Source organism: Chiloscyllium plagiosum, unplaced genomic scaffold, assembly GCF_037043375.1.
Source record: "Chiloscyllium plagiosum isolate Xiang-an unplaced genomic scaffold, Cpla_swu_hap1 HiC_scaffold_10, whole genome shotgun sequence".
In the NCBI taxonomy this organism is placed as follows: domain Eukaryota; kingdom Metazoa; phylum Chordata; class Chondrichthyes; order Orectolobiformes; family Hemiscylliidae; genus Chiloscyllium; species Chiloscyllium plagiosum.
In genome coordinates, this window is record NW_028270148.1 from 118,603,074 (window position 1) to 118,630,991 (window position 27,918).

Genomic DNA, 27,918 nt, shown 5'->3' on the forward strand with positions numbered 1-27,918 from the left:
CATTTGAGTACAGGAGCAGGGATGTCTTGCTTAAACTGAACAGGGTCTTGATGAGATCGTAGCTGGAGTATTGTGCATAGTTTTTAGCTGCTCATCTGAGAAAGGATGCTCTTGCTATGGAGTGAGTGCAACAAAGATTTCCTAGACTAATTCCTGGGATGACAGGACTGATGTATGAAGAGAAACTGGATTTGTTTAAGATTTTGGGCGGCACAGTGGTTAGCACTGCTGCCTCACAGCGCTAGAGACCCGGGTTCAATTCCCGCCTCAAGCAACTGTGTGGAGTTTGCACATTCTCTCTGTGTCTGCGTGGGTTTCCTCCCACAGTCACAAAAATGTGCAGATTAGGTGAATTGGCCATGCTAAATTGCCCATAGTGTTAGGTGAAGGGGTAAATGTAGAGGAATGGGTCTGGGTGGGTTGCTCTTCAGAGGGTCGGTGTGGACTTATTGGGCCGAAGGGTCTGTTTCCACGCTCTAAGTAATCTAATCTAATCATTATATTCACTGGAGTTGAGATTGTAACATTTATTGTTTGCTCTGGGATATTTCAAGATGATCACTATGGTATTCATAAAAAAAATTAAAATAATTTTCAGAACTGATGTGAGTATAGGAGGAATTGTCAGTAAATTTGCAGATGACACTAAAATTGGAGGTGTAGTGGACAGTGAAGAAGGTTATCTAGGAGTACAACAGGATCTTGATCAGATGGGCCAAGGAGTGGCAGATGAGTTTAATTTAGGTAAATGCAAGGTTTTGTATTTTGGTAAGGCAAACCGGGGCAGGACTTACACACACAAAGTTGGGGTCCTGGGGGGGGGGTGTTCTCAAACAAACAGACCTTGGGGTACAGATTCATTGTTCCTTGAAGGTGGAGTCACAGTAGACAGTCTCATGAGGAAGATATTTGATACCCTTGCCTTTATTGTTCAGTGCATTGAGTGTAGGATTTGGAATGTCATATTGAGACTGTACAGGACATTGATTAGGCTACTTATTGGAATATTGGTCTCCTTGCTTGTGGAAATAGGTTGTTTAACTTGAAAGGGTGTTGCACAGATGTTGCTGGAGTTGGAGGGTTTGAGCTATAAGAAGCAGCTAAATAGGTTGGGCTATTTTCCTTGGAGCATCAGAGGCTGAGGGGTGACCTTACAGAGGTTTATAAAATCATGAGGGGCATGGATAGAGTGAATTGCTATGGGCTTTTTCCAAGGGTAGGGGTATCCAAAACTAGAGGTCATAGGTTTGAGGGGAGAGGGGAAAAATTTAAAAGGGCCCTAAGGGGCAACTTTTTGTGGGTGGTGTGTGTATGGAATGAGCTGCCAGAAGAAATTATGGAGGCTGGTATAGTTAGTACAATTCAAAGGCATCTGGATGGGTACATGAGTAGTAAGGTTTAGAGGGATATGGGTCAAATGCTGGCAAATGGGACTAGATTAATTTACGATATCTGGTCAGCAAGGACATGTTGGACCGAAGGGTCAGTTTCTGTGCTGTACAACGTTGACTCTGACTGAGATCTCTCAGACACTATAAAATTCAGACTGGGTAATGCAGAAAAGCATGTTCCCAGTGACCACAGTCCAGAACCAAGGGTCACAGGAAAGGCCATTTAGAACTGAGATGAGGAGAACTTTCTTCAGAGTGCTGAGCCTGTGGAATTCACTACCGCAGAATGTCATTGAGGTCAAAATGCCAGATGTTTTCAAGGAGTGAGATATAGTTCTTTGGGCGAAAGCAGGAACAGGGTAGTCAGTTGGATGATTAGTTATGATCGTACTGAGCTGTGAAGAAAGCTCAGAGGACCCAACTGCTATTTTCTATGTTTCTATAAATGTTCAGTCAGCCAAAGTACTGTGTCAAATTTCAGGTTTTGTAGAATGTGAAATTGGTTGCCTTTTTGAAAATGTCTATTTATGTTTTCTTTTAGTGGGTATGATCTTGCAGCCTGATCAGTTTAAGGGTGCCATTGAATTTCGCAGAGTCACTTTTGCCTATCCGACCCGACCAGAGATTCCAGTGTTCAGTGAGCTTGACTTGTCTATCCCAGCAGGCTCTGTGGTTGCTGTAGTCGGACCCAGTGGCTCAGGAAAATCAACACTAATGTCATTGTTGCTCAGACTATACGACCCTGTTTCAGGTAATATTGGATTCGATGCAGGATTTTACATGGCTAATGATTCTGAAATGTTTCTTGGAGAGGTCCTGATGGAGGATTTGAGCAGGACTGCATTGCTTTGTGTTCCTGCAGTACTCTTGAGAGTAATACGGTAGTGAATGGGAATCAATCACATGAAGTGGTAAGGATTTATTGAGTGCAATATTTCTATTTCAGGTACTGTCGCTGTTGATGGGCATGATGTTCGTAGCCTCAATCCATTCTGGTTGCGGAAAAATATGGGTGCAGTGAGTCAGGTAAAATGGGTAGAAGGAATTGGTTAAAATCTGGGTCCAGGCAGAGGGGGGGAAAATGCAATAGCAAGAATCTGATAAACTCAGTTTTGTTTGAAGCCATTGCTCTTTAATGTTATGGTTATTTTTGGTACTCAGGAACCAGTTCTATTCTCCTGCTCAATTGCAGAGAATATTGCATATGGGGCAACCCATCCCTTTCAACTGATGATGGAGGACATAGAAAAGGCTGCAAAGATTGCCAACGCTTCTGAATTTATCCGCAGCTTCCCTAAGGGCTTCCAAACAGTGGTTGGCGAGAAAGGCATCTTACTCTCAGGTGAGTTAACTATGTTTGGGGTATCTCATCTGCTGTTTGCTGAGACTACAATGGAATAATCCTCTCCGTTGTAATTCTCATTGTCCTATCTCTATGTTAGGTGGTCAGAAGCAGAGGGTTGCAATTGCTCGAGCTCTACTCAAGGTGAGGCTCCTGTGCTTGATTTTGACCTTTTCATTTTTCAAGTAACACCTGAAGGCCATGCAGAAGGCCTCGCTGACCTGCTCCCGCTCTTCTATACCCCCAATCTGAGTAGATGAGCTGAAGGTATGGAAAAATAATATTTCAATAAATTATATAAAATTGAAAGCTTCACTGCAAGGTGAAGTTTGCAGGTCAGATGTTTTTACAATCTTCTGAACTTCTCTCCTTTAACCGTCATAACCTCAATCAGTGATTCACTTTGTGACTTGTGCCTGATCCTAATTGCCAGTTGACATGTGAGAAATTAAAATCTCTTTTGCTCTTCGTAAGCCTCCCTACCTGGTAACAGACATGTTTAATTACTTTGTAGAGTATCAAGAGAGTTAACGGATAAGTCATAATTCTGAATTGAGAGGAAGGGTCACTTGACCTGAAACGTTAACTCTGATTTTTCTCCACAAATGCTGCCAGACCCGCAATTTCTGTATTTGTTTCTGATTTACAGCATCTGCAGTTTTTAAGCTATAATTCTTTATGCTTTCAGAATCCCAAAATTCTGCTGCTGGATGAAGCCACCAGGTGAGAGATTTTAAGACTTTATGTTGAGAGAATTTCTCAATTTGCAAAACCTGCCAAAAAATTAATTAGTAGTAGAAAGGGTGTTAATTGAAACAACACTTCTGAGTTGTATCTTTCAGGATCTGATCAATTTTAAGTTTGAAGAACGTGTTATGGGTTGTGGCTGAAGGGGGTTGTTGGGCGGCTTGATTAACACCTACTTTAAGGTTGAGAGAGGGACAAATGGAACAGAGGTTTCAATTAGAATATCAGTGTGCTGATGCTCAGTTTCGCGTCTGTCAGGGCAAATCGCTTCCAACTCCATTGCAACCTTTCTCCAAACATGGACAAAAGAGCTGAATTCCAGAGGGCAGGCAAAGATGGCTGTCCTTGACATCCATGCAGCATGTGACTGAATGTGGCATCAGAATCCTAGCAAATATGAAATTAAAGAACAAAGAAAATTTACAGCCCAGGAACAGGCCCTTCCAAGCATGAACTGATCCAAATCCACTGTCTAAACCTGTCGCCCAATTTCTAAGCGTCTGATTCCCTTTGCTCCCCACCTATTTATGCACCTGTCCAGACGCATCTTAAATGAATCTACCGAGCCTGCTTCTACTCCCTCTGCTGGCAATGCGTTCCAGGCACCTACCACCCTCTGTAAAGTTACTTGCCGCGTGTATCCCTCTTGAACTTTTCACCTCACACCTTGAAAGCGTGACCTTTTGTTATTGAATCCTTCACCCTGGGAAAAAGCTTAACTGTATCTACCCTGTCTATACCCTTCAAGATTTTGTAGATCTCAGTCAGATTTCCCCCACCAGCCACCCTGCCCACCATCTCATTTTTTCTAATGAAAACAATCCTAATAGCACCTTCCATACCAGGCAACATCATCGTAAACCTTCTTCGCACCCTCTCCAAAGTGTATACATCCTTTTGGTAATATGGTGACCAGAACTGTACACCGTATTCTGAATGCGGCTTGTCCGATTTTAAGATGACCTGCCAGTTCTTACTCAATACCCTGTCTGATGAAGGCAAGCATACCATATGCCGCCTTGACCATTTCAACTCCCCTTCCCACTCTGCCGAGGACATGGAGGACATGCCTCCCTCACCACCAGACGCCTGGAGGAAGAATGCCTCATCTTCCACCTCGGATCACTTCAACCCCAGGGCATCAATGTGGACTTCAACAGTTTCCTCATTTCCCCCCCCCCCCCCCACCCCCCCCAACCCGAGTTCCAAACTTCCAGCTCAGCACTGTCCCCATGACTTGTCCTACCTGCCTATCTTCTTTTCCACCTATCCACTCCACCCTTCCCCCCCCCACCGCTCCCGACCTGTCACCTTCATCCCCTCCCCCCACTCACCTACTGTACTCTATGCTACTTTCTCCCCACCACCCACCCTCCTCTAGCTTATCTCTCCACGCTTCAGGCTTTCTGCCTTTATTCCTGATGAAGGGCTTTTGCCCGAAACGTCGATTTTACTGCTCCTCGGATGCTGCCTGAACTGTTGTGCTCTTCCAGCACCACTAATCCAGAATTCACCTATGCAGCAACCTTCAGGATACAATGGACCTTAACTCCCAAATGTCTCTGCTCATCAACCTTTCCCAAGGCTCTTCCATTTACAGTATAGTTCACTCTAGAATTAGACTTCCCAAAATGCATCACCTCACATTTGCCTAGATTGAACTCCATCTGCCACTTCTCCACCCAACTCTCCAGTCTATCTATATCCTCCTGTATTCTTTGATAGTCCCTTATGCTTTCTGCTACTCCACCAATCTTCGTGTCATCTGCAAACTTGCTGATCGTACCAACAGTGCCCTCTTCCATGTCATTTATGTATATTACAAACAACAGTGGCCCCAGCAGTGATCTCTGTGGAACACCACCGGTCACCTTTCTCCGTTTCGAGAAACTCTTATCAACTACTACTGTGTCTCCTGTTGCTTAACCAGTTCTTTATTCAACTAGCTAGAATGTCCTGCACACCACGTGACTTCACTTTCTTTATTAGTTTGCCATGGGGAACCTTATCAAACACCTTACTGAAGTGTATGTATTTGACATCTACAGCCCTTCCTTCATCTATCAACTTGGTCACTTTCTCAAAGAATTAATGGAAAATCAGGGGAATATTCTCCGCTGGTTTGAGTCACACGTGACACAAAGCAAGATGGTTGTGGAGGTCAGGCACCTTAGCTGCAGGACATGCCTGTAGTTCTTACAGGTAGTTCTCCTATACTCAATCATCTTCAGCTGTTCCAACAATAATTTTCTTCTTTTTATGGATGAGCCATATATCTGAGTAGAGCAGGTCAGAGGCTAGGATTATAAAAGCTAGAAGTCAAGAGTGAGAGAATATTCTACATTTGGCCTGGACGAGTGCAGCTTGATTCCATCCAGGCCAAAGCAGCAGCTTGATTGACATGCCATCTACCACTTATGCTCCCTTCATTTCTGATGCACAGTGGCAGCAGCATGTACCATCTGCAAGAGGCATTGCACAAACGTGCAACCTGTACCATCAAAAGAACAAGGACAGCAGACCGATGAGAACACCACCGCCCCCCCCCCCCCCCCCCCCAAGGACTGCAGTGGTGCAATAAGACAGCTCACTGCTATATCCGTACAATTGGGGTTGCACAGTAAATATTGGCTGAAACAGGGACACTCAAATCCTTTGAATGAATAAACAAAATCCTGAAGGATCTTCTCCATTAATAGCCTCATGGCAAATTAATGGTATAGTTTATTGTCAGTAATTTGTAATTGTATTAATGAATATTAATCTCTTATATTGAATGCCTTTTATCAACCAATCATGTATCAGACCCACAGCAATATGACTCTTAATTGCCTTTTATGAAATTATGGATGCGTAAAGAAAATGCTAACCTAACTAGTGATGACCACATCACATGAACAGAAAAATAAAAAGATGTATTCCGGTCTGTTGGCTACTATAATCAGTCTGATTTAGAATTTGAGTAATTTAAAATTATAATCATATAGCATAGAAATATGTCCTTTGGTTGACAGAGATGGTTGCCTAATGAATACCAAATCATACAATTCTGTTTACCTGCACTTGGACCACAACTTAGTGTGCCCTGGCATTTTAAGTGCTTATTCAGATGCTGCTTAAATGTTATGGTGTGGAATTGCCGGTGTTGGACTGGGGTGGACAAAGTCAAAAGTGACACAACACCAGGTTATAGTCCAACAAGTTTATTTTAAATCGTCCACTTTCAAAGCATCGCATCTTCACCTGATGAAAGAACAGAGCTTCGAAAGCTTCTAATTTCAAATAAACCTGTTGGACTATAACCTGGTGTCGTATGACTTCTGACTTTGTTAAATGTTGTGAGAGTACCTGCCTCCGTCACTCTCTCAGGCAGCATGTTCCACGATTCCATCATCCTCTGGGTGGAAAAAAAATTCCTCAGATCTCCTTTCAGCCACTTACTCTTCACTTTAAACTCCATGCTGTTTGGTCTTAGGAACGTTTGCTGTGGGGAAAAGATTCCCTCCATTTACCCTGCACCTCTCAGAATTTTGTATACCTGAGATTTTCCCCCCTCGATCATCCTCTGCTCCAAGGAAAACAAACCCAGCCTATCCTGTGTGGTCTCATAACAGAGACTGATAATCCCAGGCAACATCCTGGTGAATCTCCTGTGCACGTTCCTAAGTGCAATCATGTCCTTCTGAAAGTGTGATGACTACAACTGCACAATGTTCCATCTGTGGCCATAACCTATGTTTCATAGAGTTCCTTGCTCCTGTATTCTACTTCTAAGCTAATCAATGCAAGCATTCTGAATGCCTTCTTCACCCTGTCTACCTGTGCTGACACCTTCTGGCATCCATGGACTTGGACACAGAGATACCTTTGGGTTCAGTGACATGACAGCAATGATTTTAAATTTCATTAGAATCATAATAGTCAAATAATTCTGTATAATGCTGGAAATCTGCAGGAGCTCCTCCATCATGACTAATAGTTCATTATCGTTCCAACCATGCAATCTTGGAAGGTATAACCCTTACCCTCACATTATATCCCTCCTCATTGTCTGAGGCTCCAAACACACCCCCCAGATGAAGCAACATGTTATTTGTACTATTTTCAATCTAGTCCACAGTATTCACTGCTCACAATGTGATGGTCTTTATATTGGTGAGATCAAATACATCTTGCTTCCATACTCCCATTTCTGTCCTGCTACAGTGTTCCAACAAAGCTTAATGTAAGCTAGAGGGACAACATCTCATTTTCTACTTAGTATCTAAAGGCCTCTGTAACTCAATGTTATGCTTAAGAACTTCAGAGAATAACCTCTGTCTTCCATTTTGATTACAACCCTTTTGTGACTGTCTTGTTTGTGCCTTATTTGTTACACTTTTTATCGCACCTATCATTTCACCTTTTGTAAACCTCTCTATTTTACCACCATTTAGTATTGTTTTGCTCTCGGAGCTGTCATTATCCATTCCATTCACTCTTTGCCCCTCTCGCAATTGCATAAGAAACAATTTTTCACCTCTTTTAATTCAGAAGTCCTGTAACTTCAGTTTTGTTGGTCTGTCCATAGATGCTGCAGATCTGAATTTTTCCAGCATTTTCTAATTTTAATTTAATTAATGACATTTTTGCCTTGTTCGCCTTGCTCTTAAATTTCTTTTGTCTAAAGTGCGCTGGATGCAGAGAATGAATATTTGGTGCAGGAAGCTTTGGACCGATTGATGGAAGGAAGGACTGTACTGATCATTGCCCATCGCCTGTCAACCATTCAGAATGCTGATGCTGTTGCAGTCCTTGACCAGGGCAGAATAGTTGAATATGGTACCCACCAGGAACTCCTTGCAAATTCGGATGGATTGTTTCGCAAACTTGTGGAGAAACAAACAATTTTGCAAAACAGTCAAAAACATGTGTTGAAAGTGTAATGCTCCCAAATGTTACTCCTCTCCAAAAAAAATACCTCCAGGTCAAAACAACCAAGAAATGCCTTGGGTTCTGATTAACTGCAGCACTGATTTATTAAACAGATTTTGAAACCTGTGTTCTGAACAGTGTTCAGGTTTTCTGCTATAGCACTGAAGTAACTGGTGAAAGGTATCAAATGTGAGCCACAGAGTGAGAAAGCCCAGTTCAACCCTGGTTCAGCAATTGTGCAGCTCTCAGGACCAGCTTCTCCATGGCTTTGTTGGACAAGTCTTCATTGTGAGGCCTTACACAAGGAAAGGTTGAGAGTGACTGAGAAGAAAGCAAATTTTTAAATGGCCATAGCTTCTCTTTGCCACGGAGTTTTAAAAGCATTTTTATCTATTTTGGGAACCACCTTTTAAAGGACACATTTGTTCTGTAACTTTCTCCAAATGTTTCAAGGGATGACAAATTCCTTTGTGATAATGAAAAACACTTGAAATAATTGGTGAAATTCACCACTGTATAGTCTGTATTGTGTGAAATGTTTGATTAATAGATGAAATGTGTGATTGAATCAATCCTAAGTGTTTATAAATGTGAATTTTAAATTGCTTCACAAATGTTTGACCCTTTATCTATGTTATCAATTTTACAGTAAAATAAATGATCAATTTATAACCAATTTTAAATAGAGTCTTCATTTTACTTAGAACAACAAAAACAAATCACTGAAAAAAATTCAGAAGGTCTGCCAGCAGCTCTGGTAAGACAAGAGACTTAACACTTCAGGCCTAGTGACACTTCTGAAGAAGTTTTAAATTCCATCTCCAGAGTTGTTTCCCATGCTGAAGATGAGGGTTGCACCTCTGGAAATATGGCTCTGGTGAAGGGTATTGGAAATCTGCTCAACTGAGCCAAGGTCCAAATATTTCCTTACATGGTGAGCAGGGAGGAGGTGAAGGGGAAAATTAGATTAGATTAGATTAGATTACCTACAGTGTGGAAACAGGCCCTTCGGCCCAACAAGTCCACACCGACCCACCGAAGCGTAACCCACCCAGACCCATTCTCCCACATTTACCCTTTACCTAACACTACGGGCAATTTAGCGTGGCCAATTCACCTAACCTGCACATTTTTGGATTGTGGGAGGAAACCGGAGCACCCGGAGGAAACCCACGCAATCACGGGGAGAATGTGCAAACTCCACACAGTCAGTCGCCTGAGGCGGGAATTGAACCCGGGTCTCTGGTGCTGTGAGGCTGCAGTGCTAACCACTGTGCCACCGTGCCACCCACAAAATGTTGCACCTTCTGCAGTTACATGTGGTCCATTTCAGGGAATAAACTGTTCACTCATCCACTATGAAGCCACCATCTCCCATAGCTACCTTCACTACAACTCTTCACACCTCATGTCGTGCAAGGACTCCATCTCACTCTCATGGTCCCTTCACCTACGTCACGTCTGTTCGGATTATTCTACCTTCCAAAATAGCACTGCTGACCTGGCTTCCTTCTTCCATAATCATGGTTACCTGCCCACTGAAGTTAACAGGGCCCTGAACTCCATTTGACCTATCAACTGTACTTCCACCTTTGCCCCTTCCCATCACACAACCACGTGATCGGGTTCCCCCATGTCCTCACTTCTCATCCCACCAGCCACTGCATTCAAAGTATCATTCTCTACCATTTCAGGCAACTCCAGCAAAATGTTGCCACCAAACACATCTTCCTCTCGCTTCCCTGTCTGCATTTTGCAGGGATTTGAGATACCCAATGAGAATGTGTATTGGGTATGAGCAGGTAAGGAAAGTTAAGTTTTGAGTATAGTGAAACGAGGTTCAGCTGAGGATGATAAGAACTTGCAGTTGACAATGGGGTGCTGGAGGCAAGGGTAATGGGTTAACAAGGTGGAAAAGCAGTCATTTATGTAGAGGTATTTAACAATATTGGAAGCGTTCAGTATGTAAGGTCAGTTTAACAAGATGAAAAGTATTCATTGAATCCAGTTAACAAGGTTAAAAACATTCATTGTATAACAGTAAAGGACTTGGTCTCTTCTATTGATACTTGTTGATTGTAATGGTCACCCAATTAATATGCATGTTGCTTGATCTGAATGCACCTCCCTGTAAAATTACTATATAGTTCATTGAGAAACTGCTCTTCTGAAGAAGACCGAGAACTCATGTCCCTGTGCAGAGTGATTGTTCGCTCTCCCTCCACGGCCCAGAATAAAGATGAAGGAGATAAAACTATACCGTGTCTCTGAGCGTCTTACTTTGACTGAGGGGGGGAAACGGGACAATATTGGCATAGTCGGCGGGATCCAAACGAATAGTTACGATTGGACGGTGTCAGCAACTGCCCGGAATATCGGTGACTCAAGACGGATGCGCTCGCAAGACGTTAAAACCTTGGTCCCTCTCGATATTCATGTGTGCCAGGGATGGTCCCCTCACTCGATCACACTCTATTCTACAGATTCCTCGAATGGTAATTAGTTCAGTCGAGAGACACCGTTTTACAAGCGTGCCGGCAGGCAGAGGTTTGAATCCTCTGTGCTGCATTGGGGTTCAAGTCCTCTGAGCATGTGATTGAGGTTAGAGTCCTCTGCACAGTCCTGGGGTTCAAGTCCCCAGAAGTGGATTAATTTTGAGGTTCAAGTCCTCCATGCTGTACAGGGGTTAGAGTCCCCAATGCAGTGACAAACAAGGGTTTGAGTCCTTTTTGTTTGGTTGAGATTAAAGTTCTATGTGATTAAGTGGGATTCAGGTTCTCTGTGTTTAGGTGGGGTTCAAGCCCCTGTGAGGAGTAAAGTGAGAAAGGGGTTAAATTCCCGTAGTGGCGAAATTTGATGCTCTGAGAGTCTTTGTTCTCAGGGAAGAGAGTGGCTTGGATTGTGGCACCATGTGGTCCACTGTGAGGGTTTTCTCTCTTTATCAGTTTAATTCACTGATAGGATGCAAAAAAAATGAGGAAATGCTGAAATTAAGTTTGTACTAATACTTGGATTGAAAAAGAAAAGATTCAATGTAAATTGTGCCATGCTGAGAGTGTTGTTTAAACATTTTTCGTTTGTTAAAATACTGGTTCAGAAAATCCTTTTAAGTAACTGTTTGCCTTGTTTGAATCAGGATCTCAATTCAATGTGTTTTGTGGGCTATGTAATAGGGCAGATTTCGTTTTACATTGAAATTGTACAAAATGTGTTTTTTTAAATTATCAAATTTGTAACCTTAAAACAAATTGATTAAGTGCCTTAGCCTCTGATTTGTTTGAAATTCTGCAATACTTGTCTTTTAAAAATAAGTTGGGTCCGTGGTCACGTTTTCGCCAGATGAGATTGTTTTTATAATACCTTTGCTGTTGTGTTTTTAATGCAGAGTGTTTACAAAAAGAAGAGTGCATTTTGAGTTTGATATTTTAAGATTTTAGAGAATGTTAGAACTTGAGGCTGTGCTGTTTCAGTTCTTTCAATTACTGTTAAGACTTCATTGGCCCCCTTCATATTACAAATTCAAAGAATGTCAATCTCTACCAACATTGCCACTGTAATTCCGACTGTTTTATTTAGGAAGGTTCATTTGGAGAACATATTTTAAAATATTCAGCATTTGTTTCCCACGACTATTTGAGATTCAAATCTGAACCGAAACTGCCTCTTCTCAATTGCTAAAGCTCAGGAAACGTTTTGTTGTTTTCTTGCTGTTTCAGGTTTTTGAAATACTTTTCCTGACAGCTTTCACATTAGCCAAGTATCAATTTGTAAAAGGAAAATAATTTTTGAATACCCTGAATGGGGGTCTCCCGAGGGTTTGATTTTAGGACCATTGATTGCTCTTTTTAATTGACTGAATTGTTTACCTTGCCACCTTGGCAAGGAAGGAATCAGAGAGGAAATGCAAAGATACTTTCAGCAACTAACATCTTCTGTAAGTTTCTCCATTCACAGATAAAACAGATCTTCAGACCACTTCTCTTAAACCTGATCCAACGGATTCAATCAGCTCCCCAGTCATCAGCATGAAAAGTGAAGAAGTTAACAACCATGAAGAGGAGGTTAGTAAGCTTTTTGTTAGTGGCCTTCCTACGGACATTGAACACCTGAGCTTTACCTTGTCTTTCAATAATTTAAGGGATATGAAGGTTCACTGATCAAACTAACATCACAACAGCCAGTTGGCTTTGCTACGGTTAACAGCAGAGCGGGAGCAGACACAGCAAAGAATGCTGCATTCACCTAGCCTGCTGCAGCAGTTGCAACTGCTGCACACTCATATGTGCTGGTAACTTCCATCTGAAACATCTCTGCAGGATGGAAGTCTCATTACATTTGTTAAGTATTTAACTGCCCTCATCCAAGAAATCAGATTTCTTCATGGAGTGATGCAAGGACAGACTGAATTTTGTTTTCAGTTTGGACTTTTACTGAAGGAGATTTTGGATAACTGGCTTGTTTCCACTCGATATGGAGTGGTGACTAAGGACTTAAGAACTTTACTGGTGAATTTTTTCCACGTGAGAGGATTCTTCAAATTCTAGTCACTGTAATGGTCTAGTGATTTTTGTTGTTATAATCATTTATGCTTTGTCAATAACTTGCTTAAATACTGGCTGTTAGAGTCTTTTGAAAGCTGGTAGCATCATCTCAGTGATTATCATGAAATGATGAGGAGGGAATGAGAATGTGTATAGGGTATAAGCAGTAGGGAAAGAATTAAGTTAACTGAGCATGACTCAAATCAGCTAAGAACTTGCCGTTAAGAATGGGATGCTGGAGGCACAGACAATGGGTTAACAAGGTGGAAAAGCATTCATTATATGGAACCATTTAACAAGATTGGAAGCATTCACTATGAAAGGTCAACTAACAAGGGGAAAAGTATCCATTGTATGAATCCAATTAACAAGGTTAAGAACATTCATTGTAGAACAGTAAATGGCTTGGTCTTTGCTATTGATACTCTTTGTAACATTCACCCAATTAGAGTCATAGAGATGTACAGCATGGAAACCTGTCCATGCTGACCAGATATCCCAACCCAATCTAGTCCCACCTGCCAGCACCCGGCCCATATCCCTCCAAACTCTTCCTATTCATATACCCATCCAAATGCCTCTTAAATGTTGCAATTGTACCAGCCTCCACCACATCCTCTGGCAGCCCATTCCATACACGTACCACCCTCTGCGTGAAAAAGTTGCCCCTTAGGTCTCTTTTATATCTTTCCCCTCTCACCCGAAACCTATGCCCTCTAGTTCTGGACTCCCCAACCCCAGGGAAAAGACTTTGCCTATTTATCCTATCCATGCCCCTCATAATTTTGTAAACTTCTATAAGGTCACCCCCTCAGTCTCCGACGCTCCAGCGAAAACAGCCCCAGCCTGTTCAGCCTCTCCCTGTAGCTCAGATCCTCCAACCCTGGCAACATCCTTGTAAATCTTTTCTGAACCCTTTCAAGTTTCACAACATCTTTCCGATAGGAAGGAGACCACAATTGCACGCAATATTCCAACAGTGGCCTAACCAATGTCCTGTACAGCCGTAACATGACCTCCCAACTCCTGTACTCAATACTCTGACCAATAAAGGAAAGCATGCCAAACGCCTTCTTCACTATCCTATCTACCTGCCACTCCACTTTCAAGGAGCTTGAACCTGCACTCCAAGGTCTCTTTGTTCAACAACACTCCCAAGGCCTCCCTATGATATTGTATAAGTCCTGCTAAGATTTGCTTTCCCAAAATGCAGCACCTCACATTTATCTGAATTAAACTCCATCTGCCACTTCTCAGCCCATTGGCCCATCTGGTCCATATCCTGTTGTAATCTGAGGTAACCCTCTTCACTGTCCACGACACCTCCAATTTTGGTGTCATCTGCAAACTTACTAACTGTACCTCTTATGCTCGCATCCAAATCATTTATGTAAATGACAAAAAGTAGAGGACCCAGCACCAATCCTTGTGGCACTCCACTGGTCACAGGCCTCCAGTCTGAAAAACAACCCTCCACCACCACCACCCTCTGTCTTCTACCTTTGAGCCAGTTCTGTATCCAAGTGGCTAGTTCTCCCTGTATTCCATGAGATCTAACCTTGCTAATCAGTCTCCCAGGGAACCTTGTCGAACGCCTTACTGACATCCATATAGATCACATCTACTGCTCTGCCCTCATCAATCATCTTTGTTACTTCATCAAAAAACTCAATCAAGTTTGTGAGACATGATTTCCCACGCACAAAGCCATGTTGACTATCCCGAATCAGTCCTTGCCTTTCCAAATACATGTACATCCTGTCCCTCAGGATTCCCTCCAACAACTTGCCCACCACCGAGGTCAGGCTCACTGGTCTATAGTTCCCTGGCTTGTCCTTACCACCTTTCTTAAACAGTGGCACCACGTGTGCCAACCTCCAGTCTTCCGGCACTTCACTTGTGACTATCGATGATACAAATATCTCAGCAAGAGGCCCAGCAATCACTTCTCTAGCTTCCCACAGAGTTCTCGGGTACACTTGATCAGGTTTGGGGATTTATCCACCTTTAACAGTTTCAAGACATCCAGCACTTCCTCCTCTGTAATCTGGACATTTTGCAAGATGTCACCATCTATTTCCCTACAGTCTATATCTTCCATATCCTTTTCCACAGTAAATACTGATGCAAAATATTCATTTCGTATCTCCCCCATTTTCTGAGGCTCCACACAAAGGCTGCCTTGCTGATCTTTGAGGGGCCCTATTCTTTCCCTTGTTACCCTTTTGTCCTTAATGTATTTGTAAAAACCCTTTGGATTCTCTTTAATTCTATTTGCCAAAGCTATCTCATGTCCCCGTTTTGCCCTCCTGATTTCCCTCTTAAGTATACTCCTACTTTCTTTATACTCTTCTAAGGATTCACTCGATCTATCCTGTTTGTACCTGACATATGCTTTCTTCTTTTTCTTAACCAAACCCTCAATTTCTTTAGTCATCCAGCATTCCCTATACCTACCAGCCTTCCCTTTCACCCTGACAGGAATATTCTTTCTCTGGATTCTTGCTATCTCATTTCTGAAGGCTTCCCATTTTCCAGCCGTCCCTTTACCTGCAAACATCTGCCTCCAATCAGCTTTTGAAAGTTCTTGCCTAATACCGTCAAAATTGGCCTTTCTCCAATTTAGAACTTCAACTTTTAGATCTGGTTTATCCTTTTCCATCACAATTTTAAAACAAATAGAATTATGGTCGCTGGCCCCAAAGTGCTTCCCCACTGGCACCTCAGTCACCTGCCTTGCCTTAGTTCCCAAGAGTAGGTCAAGTTTTGCACCTTCTCTAGTAGGTACATGCACATACTGAATCAGAAAATTGTCTTGTACTCACTTAACAAATTCCTCTCCATCTTAACCCTTAACACTATGGCAGTCCCACTCGATGTTTGGAAAGTTAAAATCCCCTACCTTAACTACCCTATTATTCTTACAGATAGCTGAGATCTCCTTACAAGTTTGTTTCTCAATTTCCGTCTGACTATTAGGGGTTCTATAATACAATCCCAATAAGGTGATCATCCCTTTCTTATTTCTCAGTTCCACCCAAATACCTTCCCTCAATGTATTTCCAGGCATATCCTCCCCTAGCACAGCTGTAATGCTATCCCTTATCAAAAATGCCACTCCCCCTCCTCTTTTGCCTCCCTTTCTATCCTTCCTGTATCATTTGTATCCTGGAACATTAAGCTGCCCGCCCTGCCCATCCCTGAGCCATGTTTCCGTAATTGCTAGATATCGCAGTCCCATGTTCCTAACCAAGCCCTATTACGTATGTTGTCTTATCTGGATGCTCCTCCATGTAAAATGACTATATAGTTCATTAAGAAACTGCTCTTCCGGAGAAGACAGAAAACTCATGTCCCTATGCACATGAGCGATTGTCCTCTCTCCCTCCAGGGCCCAGAATAAAGATGAAGAGGGTAAAACTATACTGTCTCTGAGCATTTTGCTTTGACTGACGGGTGGGAAAACGGGACGACACTTAGACCACTAACCACACCCCCTCTCCATGGCACTTACCATGTAATTGCAGAAGATTCAAATCTGCCCTTTCACCTCCTAACTGCTCACCATTGAAGGGCCTAAAGAGTCTTTCCAAGGGAAGCAGCATTTCACCTGACCTCCCCCAGCTGTGTATTGTAATTACTGCACCCAATGTGGCCTACTCTCCATTGGAGAAACCAAATGCAGACTGGGTGACCGCTATGCTTAACACCTCCAGTCTGTGTGCAAGCATGACCCTCAGCTGGTCATTTTTACAGTGTCCTGCTCACATCCCCCACATGTCTGTCCTCTGCATGCTGCAGTGCTCCACTCAATCACAGCACCAACTAAAGGAACAACATCTCAACTTCGGACTAGGCATTTTAAAACCTTCTGGACTTAGTGAGTTCAACACATTCAAATTATGAACCAACTCAGATTTCTTCCCTTTCTTTTCGCTTAGCTGGTTACATGATAGAGTCAGATATACAGTACGGAAACAGGTCCTTTGGTCCAACTTGTCCATGCCGACCAGATTTCCCAACCCAATCTCGTCCAATTTGCCAGCACTTGGCCTATTTCCCTCTAAACCCTTCCTATGCATATACCTATCCAGATTTCTTTTAAATGTTGTAATTGTACCAGCATCCGACACTTCCTCTAGCAGCTCATTCCATACAAAAGGAGTAGACCCAGCACCAATCCTTGTGGCACATCACTGGTCATAGACCTTCAGTTTGAAAGGCAACTCTCCACTACCACCCTCTGTTTTCTACCTTCAAGCCAGTTCTACTTCTAAATGGCTAGTTTTCTCTGTATTCCATGAGATCTAACCTTGCTCACCAATCTACCATGAGGAACCTTATCAAACACCTTACTAAAGTCCACATAGATCACATGCCACCATTCTGCCCTCAATCCTGTTACTTCTTCAAAAAGCTCAAATCAACTTTGTGAGACATGATTTCCCACACACAAAGCCATGTTGACTATCCCTGATCAGTCCTTGCTGTTCCAAATACATTAAATACTGTCCTTCAGGATTCCCTCTAACAACTTGCCCACTGGTCTGTAGTTCCCTGGTTTTTCCTTACCACCTTTCTTAAATAGTGACACCATGTTAACCAACCTCCAGTCTCCCAGCACCTCACCTGTGACTTCGATGATCTAAATATCTCGTCAAGGGGGCCCAGCAATCAACCAGTTCTATAGCTTTGCACAAAGTTCTAGGGCACTCCTGGGGATTTATCCACCTTGATGCATTTTAAGATATCCAGCACCACCTCCTCTGTAATATGGACATTTTTCAAGATATCATTATCTATTTCCCCACACTCAATATCTTCCATGTCCTCCTCCACAATAAATACTGATGCAAAATACTGAGTATCTCCCCTATTTCCTGTGGTTCCACATATAGATTGCCTTGCTGATCTTGGATGGGGGAGTGGTGGGAGCTATTCTCTCCCTAGTTACCTTTTTTGTCCTTAATGTATTTATAAAATCCCTTTGGATGCTCCTTAACCCTATTTGCCAAAGCTATCTCATAACCCCTTTTTTGCCCTCTTAATTTCCTTCTTAAGTATACTCCTACTACCTTTAAACTTTAAGGATTCAGTCAGTCTCTTCTGTCTGTATCTGCCATATATTTCCTTCTTTTTCTTAAGTTCTCTAGTCATTTCAGCCTTGCCTTTCACTCTAACAGGAATATACTGTGTCTGGACTCTCGTTATCTCATTTTTGAAGGCTTCCCATTTTCTTGCTGTCAATTTACCTGTGAACATCTGCCCCCAATCAGCTTTTGAAAATTCTTATCTAATTCCATCAAAATTGGTCTTCCTCCTATTTAGAACTTCAACTTTTAGATCTGGTCTATCCTTTTCTATCATTCTCTCACCATGTCCTCTCTCCCCTACCTCCACTCAATAGGACCATCTGTTCTTTCAAGTCTGGCGGTTAAACGCATTATTGTTCAAGATTAGAGTAGCCCTGCTGAAGGGCTTTTGCTCGAAACATCGATTTTCCTGTTCCTTGGATGTTGCCTGACCTGCACTACTCTAATCTTGATTCTACTCTCAGCATCTGCAGTACCCACTTTTGTCGCTTTTTTGTTCTGCCATTCTCACATTTCAATCACAAACTCTCAACATCTTTTCTTCCCCCAGCATTTACACCCCCTCCACTATAGCATAAATAGAACATTACAGTGCAGTACAGGCCCTTCGGCCCTCAATGTTGCGCCATCCTGTGGAACCAATCTGAAGCCCATCTATCCTACAGTATTCCATTTTCATCCAGATGTCTATCCAATGACCATTTAAATACCCTTCAAGTTGGCAAGTCTACTACTGTTGCGGGCAGTGTGTTCCACGCCCCTACTAGTGAGTAAAGTAAATACCTCTGACATCTGTCCTATATCTATCACCCCTCAATTTAAAGCTATGTCCTCCCGTGCTAGCCATCACCATCTGAGGAAAAAGGCTGTCACTATCTAAACCTCTGCTTATCTTATATGTCTCAATTAAGTCACCTCTCAACCTTCTCCTACCTAAAGAAAATAGCCTCCAGTCCGTCAGCCTTTCCTCATAAAACCTTCCATACAGGTAACATCCTAGTAAATGTTTTCTGAACTCTTTCCAAAGCTTCCACATCCTTCCTATAATGCGCTATCCAGAACTGTACGCAATACTCCAGGTGTTGTCACACCAGAGTTCTGTACAGCTGCAACATGACCTTGTTGGTCGGAAACTCAATCCATTTACCAATGAAAGCTAACACCGTATGCCTTCTTTATCTCTCCACTCAGCCTCTATTCCTGATTAAGGGCTTTTGCCCAAAACGTTGATTTTCCTGCTCCTCGGAAGCTGCCTGACCTGCTGTGCTTTTCCAGCACCACTCTAATCTAGACTCTGGTTTCCAGCATCTGCAGTCCTTGTTTTTACCCCGTTTTGCCTTCTTAACAACTCTATCAACCGGAATGGCAACTTTCAGAGATCTATGTACACGGACACAGATCTCTCTGCTCATCTACACTGCCAAGCATCTTACAATTAGCCCAGTACTATTTATTCCTGTTGCCCCTTCCAAAGTGAATCACCTCACACTTTTCCACATTAAACTCCATTTGTCACCTCCAAGCCCAGCTCTGCAGCTTATCTATATCCCTCTGTAATCTGCAACATCCTTCAGCACTATCCACAACTTCATCGACCTTAGTTTCATCCGGAACATTTTCTAACCCATCCTTCTACACCCTAATCTAGATCGTTTATAAAAGTGACAAATAGCAGTGGACCCAAAACAGATTCTTGCGGTACACCACGATTAACTGAACCCCAGGATGAGCATTTCCGATCAACCATCAGCCTCTGTTTTCTTTCAGCCGGCCAGCTTCTGATCCAAACTGCTAAATCACCCTCAATCCTATGCATCTGTATTTTCTGCAATACCCTACCATGGGGAACCTTATCAAACACCTTACTGAAATCCATATACACTACATCAAACACTTTACCCTCATCCACCTGTCTGGTCACCTTCTCAAAGAACTCTAAAGGTTTGTGAGGCACAACCTACCCTTGACAAAACAGTGTTGACTATCCCTAATCAACTTATTCCTTTTGAGATGATTATAAATCCTATCTCTTATAACCCTTTCCAACACTTTATCCATGATCTAATAAATCACCAAGGTTGTCTCTACTCCCCTTCTTGAACAAGAGTACATTTGCCATTCTCCAGTCTTCTGGCACTATTCCTGTAGACAATGACAACACAAAGATCAAAGCCAAAGGCTCTGCAATCTCCTCCCTTGCTTCCCAGAGAATTCTAGGATAAATCCCATCCGGCCTAGGCGACTTATGTATTTTCACACTTTCCAGAATTGCTAACACCACCTACTTGTGAATGTCAATCCAGTCTAGTCTAGTAGACTGTACCTCTGTATTCTCAATAACATTGTGTTTTTCCAGTGTGAATACAGAGGAAAAATATTCCTTTCCCGCTTCCCCTATCTCCTGAGACTCCATGCACAATTTCCCACTACTATCCTTGATTGGACCTAATCTGTCTCGAGTCATTATTTTATTCCTGATATACCTATAGAATGCTGCCCCTCTCCAGCCTCCTGCTTGTCTACTTTGGATTCAAACATCTGCAGCTTTTTTTGTCTCCATCTAAGCCCTCCACACTTCACATCAGCTCTGATGAAGAATGTTAGAAACAAGTTTTAATAAAATTAGACGAGACCACCAAAACTGGAAACAAGACTATTTATTCTACGATCTTGCAAAGAAGGACATCAAATGCAGACCCAAATGAGCAATGAACATTCAAACTAGTACACAGTTATACTTTTGAGCTGCGTGAGGTCACCTCTTCTGACTCCTACATTACCCAAACAACTTTATTCTCTGACTAACTTACGATCCGCTCTTATTATTTTCCCCCCCTTCTCCAAGTTGGCGACCCTTCCCTCTGTAAGTGCTGACAGAAGGAAGATTTTGCTAAACTTGGATCTTGATGTTCCTTTCACTTTATCTGTTTGCTTGTAACATCTTCCATTGTTCATAGGTACATTCCATTCCTGAATATACATTTTAACAATGTGTCTTTTCTTGCCTAGTTTGTGTTTCAGCTATCTCAGCTATTTTGCTGACTAAATTATTTAAACTATCATGATGAAAGAAATTATTTCAGAATAATTATGCACTAAAGTTAGTACCCAATTATAGATTTCCCTAGTGCTTGCTGATTTAATCATTGTCTGCAGCTGCCCTTTTTACTCGATTTATCAGCACTATACTTAAGCTTATTATCACTACCTTTTTGCGAAAACACACTTCCCCATTTCTTACAGAATCAGTCAGACTCTAAACATTAGATTGCTCTCTGTCTCCATGGATGCTGTCTGACCTGCTGTAATCTCCAGCATTTGATGTTTTCAGCAGATTCCAACAACTGCAACCTTTTGCTCCTACTTGTTATCACATGGTCTGCCATAACACACTATCCATTTCTCGCCATTAACAGCCATTCATTCTCCGCGACTGTTCTTCTCTCTCTTTCCGCTTGATCTGAAAACAAACCTTCAGGCTTAGCGAGCTAACTTATATACTTAAACTAACTTTTTCCTAGCTACCATCACTTGTGAGGCAGGGTGACCTAGACCTGAAACATTAATTCTGATTTCTCTGCCAGTCCCACAGAGTTTCTCCAATAATTCCTGCTTTTGTTTCGGATTTCCAGCTTTGAGGAACGGGAGTCATGCGCCCCGCCAGCCAGCCAGCGACCAATCGGAACGTCCGTTACAATTAGATGTAAACTTCAGACCATTCGGGAATGTGTTTATATCGTCCGTCCCTCAAATATGACCAATCAGACCCAGCTCCGTCCGGCGGCTCGCGCAGGCGCATTGGTTTGGCCGCGCGTGCGGGAGTTTGACAGGCTCGAGGCCTAACCGGCGGCCGCGGGGACAGAGTCTGACTCAGACCCAGAGAGAGAAAACCCGGGAGTGGGGCCGCTGCTGCTTTCGGAATGTTTTCCCTGCGAACTCCTGGCGGTGCCAAACGGCCCCTCTCAGGTTGCCTTGGGTCCCCGCTGACCCGAAGTGGCGGCAGCGGCGGCTTCCCCGTGCAGAGCCGGAGGAGTGTGTCGGCCGGCGGGGCTTGCGTCTTGTCCCCGTCCTGGCGCTCCAGCCTGTGTGCCCGGTGAGTGTTGTCACGGCTGGAAATAGGAGAATTGCGTTGTCCGGCGCCTGTCACATCCTCGTAAAGTGTGCTCGTCTGAACGTAGTCGGCACAGCAAGATCCCACAGAAACCTCTATGACACTAACCATAATAACCAGGGGAGCTCAGTCCTAAATGTGCAACCGGCATTACGTGGGAATTGTTCGATGCTCCTGGCAGCCTGGATGAGCACAGGCTTCATCAGCTGGGCGCATGGCATTGGGCAACATGTTTTTAGATATGGTCACCTTAGCATAAGAAAGTACAATCACGGTGGATGTGGTGGCCAGTAAGAGAGGCAGGTATGCACTGAGAAAAGTCCCAGGGTGTTTAGAATCAGAATCCCCAGAGTGTGGAAACAGGCCCTTCGGCCCAACAATTCCACGCTGACCCTTCGAAGAGTATCCCACCCAAACCCGTTCCACAACATTTACCCCTGAATGATGCACCTCAGCTACACATCCCTGAACACTATGGGCAATTTATTTTGGTCAATTCACCTAACCTCCACATCTTTGGATTGTGGGAGGAAACCAAAGCACCTAGGGGAAACCCGCACAAACGCAGGGAGAATGTGCAGGACTATCCTGAGAGCTGTGGTACTACTTACTGCACAAGGCTGGGAGTAGGAGAACAGACAGAAAGGAGGGGCAATAGTATTGGAGACTTGGTGAGGTGACAGATAAGTATTTCTGTCATGGAGTCAGTAACTTTAGGTGAAGACACAGGCATTGAAAATTAAATGCTTGGTGTTCTGTTGCATCAGGTTTGTGCTTTTAATTTTGTATGAAGGGATGTGATAATGTTTTGGAAAATAAAATGCTGGGTAACTCTGAAATGAGTGGTCATGGTTTAATACTTTTTTACATAAAACCAGGTGATTAATGTTGCTTTATCAGCTGTTGCGTTGAAATAACAAAACTTCAGAGGGTATAAATGTCTGTTTGGTATGTTGAACAGAATTGGAATCAACGTTTACTGCAATGTGTTGCAAGACAGCTGTCTGCAGCTAAGATTTTTTTTAAGATTAGATTACTTACAGTGTGGAAACAGGCCCTTCGGCCCAACAAGTCCACACCGACCCTCCGAAGAGCAACCCACCCAGACCCATTACCCTATATTTACCCCTTCACCTAACACTACGGTCGATTTAGCATGGTCAGTTCACCTAACCTGCACATTTTTGGACTGTGTGAGGAAACCAGAGCACCCGGAGGAAACCCACGCAGACACGGGGAAAATGTGCAAACTCCACACACAGTTTCCTAAAGTTTGAAAATGTGGTGGAGTCATTAAAAAATTATGCTAAATGTTGCATTGTTGATTGGATAATGTCGAGTTTACTCATTAACTCAACACTCAAATAGTGTCTCATCCAGAAATGTGCCCGGAATTGCTTAAAGCTCTGTTCAGATTTAGAGCAAATTACTGCTGATGCTGGAATCTGTACTGAAAACAACAAATGCTGGAAAATGGAAAGCCTTAGAAATGAGATAACAAGAGCCCAGAGGCAGTGTATTCCTGTTAGGGTGAAAGGAAAGGCTGGTAGGTGGAGGGATGATAAAAAAACTGAGGGTTTGGTTAAGATAAAGAAGGAAGCATATGTCAGGTATAGAGAAAATAGTTTCAGTGAATCCTTAGAGTATAAAAGCAGTAGAAGTATACTTAAGAGGGCAATAAGGAGGGCAAAAAGGGAACATAGCTTTGGCAAATAGGGCTAAGGAGAATCCAAAGGATATTTACAAATACATTAAGGACAAAAAGATAACTGGGGAGAGAATAGGTCAGCAAGGTGGCCTTGTGTGGAGCCGCAGGAGATGGGGGAGATACTCAACAAGTATTTTGCATTAGTGTTTACTATGGAAAAGGACATGGAAGATCATAGAATGCAGGGAAATAGATGTTGACATCTTGAAAAATGTCTGTATTACAGAGGATGAAGTGCTGGATGCTTTGAAACACATCAAGTTGAATAAATCCCCACAACCTGATTAGGTGTACCGTAGAATTCCATCGGAAGCTAGGGAAGTGATTGCTGGGCCCCTTTGCTGAGATATCTGTATCATGGATAGTCACAGGTGGGGTGCCGGAAGACTGGAAGTTGGCTAACGTGGTGCTATTATTTAAGAAAGGTGGCAAGGAGAAGCTAGGAACTATAGACCGGTGAGCTTGACATCAGTGGTGGGCAAGTTGTTGGACTGAATTCTCAGGGACAGGATGCATGTGTATTTGGAAAGGCAAGGACTAATTAGATGTCGTCAACTTGAGTTTGTGCGTAGGAAATCATGTCTTACATAGTGAAGAAGGCTTTTGGTATGCTTTCCTTTATTGGTCAGAGTATTGAGTACAGGAGCTGGGAGGTCATGTTGCAGCTGTACAGGACATTGGTTAGGCCACTGTTGGAATATTGCATGCAATTTTGATCTCCTTCCTAACAGAAGGATATTGTAAAACTTGAATGGGTTCAGAAAAGATTTACAAGGATATTGTCAAGTTTGGAGGATTTGCGCTATAGGGAGAGGTTGAATAGGCAGGGGCTGAGGGGTGACTGTATAGAAGTTTATAAAATCATGAGTGGGATGGGGGAGTCCATAACTAGAGGGCATAGGTTTAGGGTGAGAAGGGAAAGATATAAAAGAGACCTAAGGGGCAACATTATGCAGCAGGTGGTACGTGTATGGAATGAGCTGCCAGAGGAAGTGGTGGAGGCTAGTACAATTGCAACATTTAAGAGGCATCTGGATGGTATATGAATAGGACATGTTTGGAGGGATGTGAGCTGGCTGGCAGCTGGGACTAGTTTGGGTTGGGATATCTGGTCGGCATGGACAAGTTGGGCTGAAGGTTCTGTTTCTGTGCTGTACGTCTCTATGACTATGACTCCTGTGACTGTGGCTGTGACTCCAGGATAGTGTGATAACTCCTTGGGGTTAGGGTCAAGGATGCCACTGAGCAGCAGCACAGCCTTTGGGGGAATTGGGCAATTGTGGTGGGGAGCGTGGTGGATGCACAAGAAGGCTATGGTTCATGTTGGTACTAGGGACATGGGTAGAGAGCAATGATATCCTGCAACAATATTCTCGGGTATAGAATTTAGGTAAGATGGAAGTGGGTAGAAACCAGGCGGTGTTGCGATATTGATCAAGGAGTCAATTCAGATTTTTTTTGTTTTAAAAAAGGTTGATTTCTTAGTTGAGGCTTAGTGGGTAGAATTAAAAAACATAAGTGGCAATCACTGTTGGACCTTTTTAAATATTGAAAAATTATTTCTACACATTTCTGTAATTATTGAAATGATGATCATTGGAATTTCAATCTCCCCATTGTCAAATCGTGTAGACAGAATAAGAAAAATTTAGATGGGGAGACCCAGATGAGATGTATCCTGGGCTGTTGTGGGAGGCTGAGATCTTGATATTAATTTTCAAATTTGCTCCAGCCACAGAAGTGGTGTTCGAGACTAATGTGAAACCATTGAGTGGTGGAGATAAACCAAGGGACTGTAGCTCAGTGAGTCCAACATCGTAGAGTCATAGAGATGTACACCCCCAACCTTTCAGTCCAACTCATCTGTGCTAACCAGATATCCTAACCTAATCCAGCTCGTTTGCCAGCACTTAGCGCCAATCCCTCTAAACCCTTCCTATTAATATACCAATTCAGATGCCTTTTAAATGGTGTAATTGCACCAGCCTTACTACTTCCTCTGGCAGCTCATTCCACACACACACACCTCCCTCTGCGTGACAACGTTGCCCCAGAGGTGCCTTTTATATGCCCTATGCCCTCTAGGTTTGGAATGCCCCACCCCAGGGAAAAGGTCTTGTCTATTTACTATATCCATGCCCCTCATGATTTTATAAACCTTTATAAGATCATCGACACTCCAGGGAAAACAAACCCAGCCTATTCAGCCTCTCTGTATAGCTCAAATCCTCCAACCTGGCAACATCTTTGTAACCTACGGCCTAACCAACATCCTGTACAGCTGCAACATGACCTCCAAACTCCTATGTTCAGTGCTCTGACAAATAAAAGAAAGCCGCCTTCACTATCTTACCTACCTGCAACTACATTTTCAAGGAGCTATGAGTCTGCACTCCAAGGGGGTCTGTTTGTTTGGCAACATTCCCTAGGACCTTACCATTAAGTGTATAAGTCCTGCCTTGATTTGATTTTCCAAAATGCATCACCACACATTTATCTAAATTAAGCTACATCTGCCACTCTTCAGCCCATTGGCCCATCAGGTCAAGATCCTATTGTACTCTGAGGTAACCTTTTTTTGCTGTCCACTACACCTCCAATTTTGGTGTCATCTGCAAACTTACTAGCTGTACCTCCTATGTTCTCATCCAAATCATTTATATAAATGACGAAAAGTAGTGGACCCAGCATCAATCTTTGTGTCACTCCACTGGTAACAGGCCTCCAGTCTGAAAAGCAACCCTCCACCACCACCCTCTGTCTTCTACCTTTGAGCCAGTTCCACATCCAAATGGCTAGTTGTCCCTGTATTCCATGAGATCTAACCTTGCTAGGAGAAAGTGAGGACTGCAGATGCTGGAGATCAGAGCTGAAAATGTGTTGCTGGAAAAGCGCAGCAGATCAGGCAGCATCCAAGAAGCAGGAGAATCAACGTTTCGGGCATGAGCCTTTCTTCAGGAATGAGGAAAGTATGTCCAGCAGGCTAAGATAAAAGGTAGGGAGGAGGGACTTGGGGGAGGGGCATTGGAAATGCGATAGGTGGAAGGAGGTCAAGGTGAGGGTGATAGGCCGGAGTGGGGGTGGGGGCGGAGAGGTCAGGAAGAAGATTGCAGGTTAGGAAGGCGGTGCTGAGTTCGAGGGTTGGGACTGAGACAAGGTGGGGGGAGGGGAAATGAGGAAACTGGAGAAATCTGAGTTCATCCCTTGTGGTTGGAGGGTTCCCAGGCAGAAGAATGAGGCGCTCTTCCTCCAGCCGTCATGTTGCCATGGTCTGGCGATGGAGGAGTCCAAGGACCTGCATGTCCTTGGTGGAGTGGGAGGGGGAGTTGAAGTGTTGAGCCACGGCGTGGTTGGGTTGGTTGGTCCGGTTGTCCTAGAGGTGTTCTCTGAAATGTTCCGCAAGTAGGCGGCCTGTCTCCCCAATATAGAGGAGGCCACATCGGGTGCAGCGGATGCAGTAAATGTGTGTGGAGGTGCAGGTGAATTTGTGGCGGATATGGAAGGATTCCTTGGGGCCTTGGAGGGAAGTAAGGGGGGAAGTGTGGTAGTTGGCGCACCGACCTTTATACCGCTGAGGCTAAACGCCAGCTCGCGGACACCTCCTCCTACTGCCCCCTTGACCATGATCCCACCTCCCACCACCAAACCATCATCTCCCAGACCATCCATAACCTCATCACCTCAGGGGATCTCCCATCCACTGCCTCCAACCTCATAGTCCCACAACCCCGCACCGCCCGTTTCTACCTCCTGCCCAAAATCCAAAAACCTGACTGCCCCGGCCGACCCATTGTCTCAGCCTGCTCCTGCCCCACCGAACACGTCTCTGCATACCTCGACACGGTCCTGTCCCCCTTAGTCCAAGAACTCCCCACCTACGTTTGGGACACAACCCACGCCCTCCACTTCCTCCATGATTTTTGCTTCCCCGGTCCCAACGCCTTCACCATGGACATCCAGTCCCTGTACACCTCCATCCCCCATCACGAAGGACTCAAAGCCCTCCGCTTCTTCCTTTCCCGCCGTACCAACCAGTACCCTTCCACTGACACCCTCCTTCGACTGACTGAA

At 43.6% G+C, this 27,918-nt stretch overlaps 2 protein-coding genes across 4 annotated transcripts in view; both read left to right on the forward strand.

Annotated features, from left to right (window-relative positions):
• Positions 1 to 9,070, forward strand: part of abcb10 (ATP binding cassette subfamily B member 10) — a 33,696-nt gene extending 24,626 nt beyond the window's left edge. Inside the window, exons 8-13 of one of the 2 annotated variants that reach the window (XM_043704243.2) lie at positions 1,933 to 2,142; positions 2,338 to 2,417; positions 2,553 to 2,733; positions 2,834 to 2,877; positions 3,422 to 3,456; positions 8,150 to 9,070. In XM_043704243.2, the coding sequence (XP_043560178.1) occupies positions 1,933 to 2,142; positions 2,338 to 2,417; positions 2,553 to 2,733; positions 2,834 to 2,877; positions 3,422 to 3,456; positions 8,150 to 8,405 (806 nt within the window). In that variant the 3' untranslated portion in view covers positions 8,406 to 9,070. The remainder of the gene's footprint in view (positions 1 to 1,932; positions 2,143 to 2,337; positions 2,418 to 2,552; positions 2,734 to 2,833; positions 2,878 to 3,421; positions 3,457 to 8,149) is intronic. The other variant, XM_087991716.1, reaches the window with a different exon arrangement.
• Positions 9,071 to 21,564: 12,494 nt separating this feature from the next.
• nup133 (nucleoporin 133) overlaps positions 21,565 to 27,918 on the forward strand; it is a 62,173-nt gene continuing 55,819 nt past the window's right edge. Inside the window, exon 1 of one of the 2 annotated variants that reach the window (XM_087991718.1) lies at positions 21,565 to 22,121. In XM_087991718.1, the coding sequence (XP_087847844.1) occupies positions 21,949 to 22,121 (173 nt within the window). In that variant the 5' untranslated portion in view covers positions 21,565 to 21,948. The remainder of the gene's footprint in view (positions 22,122 to 27,918) is intronic. The other variant, XM_043704246.2, reaches the window with a different exon arrangement.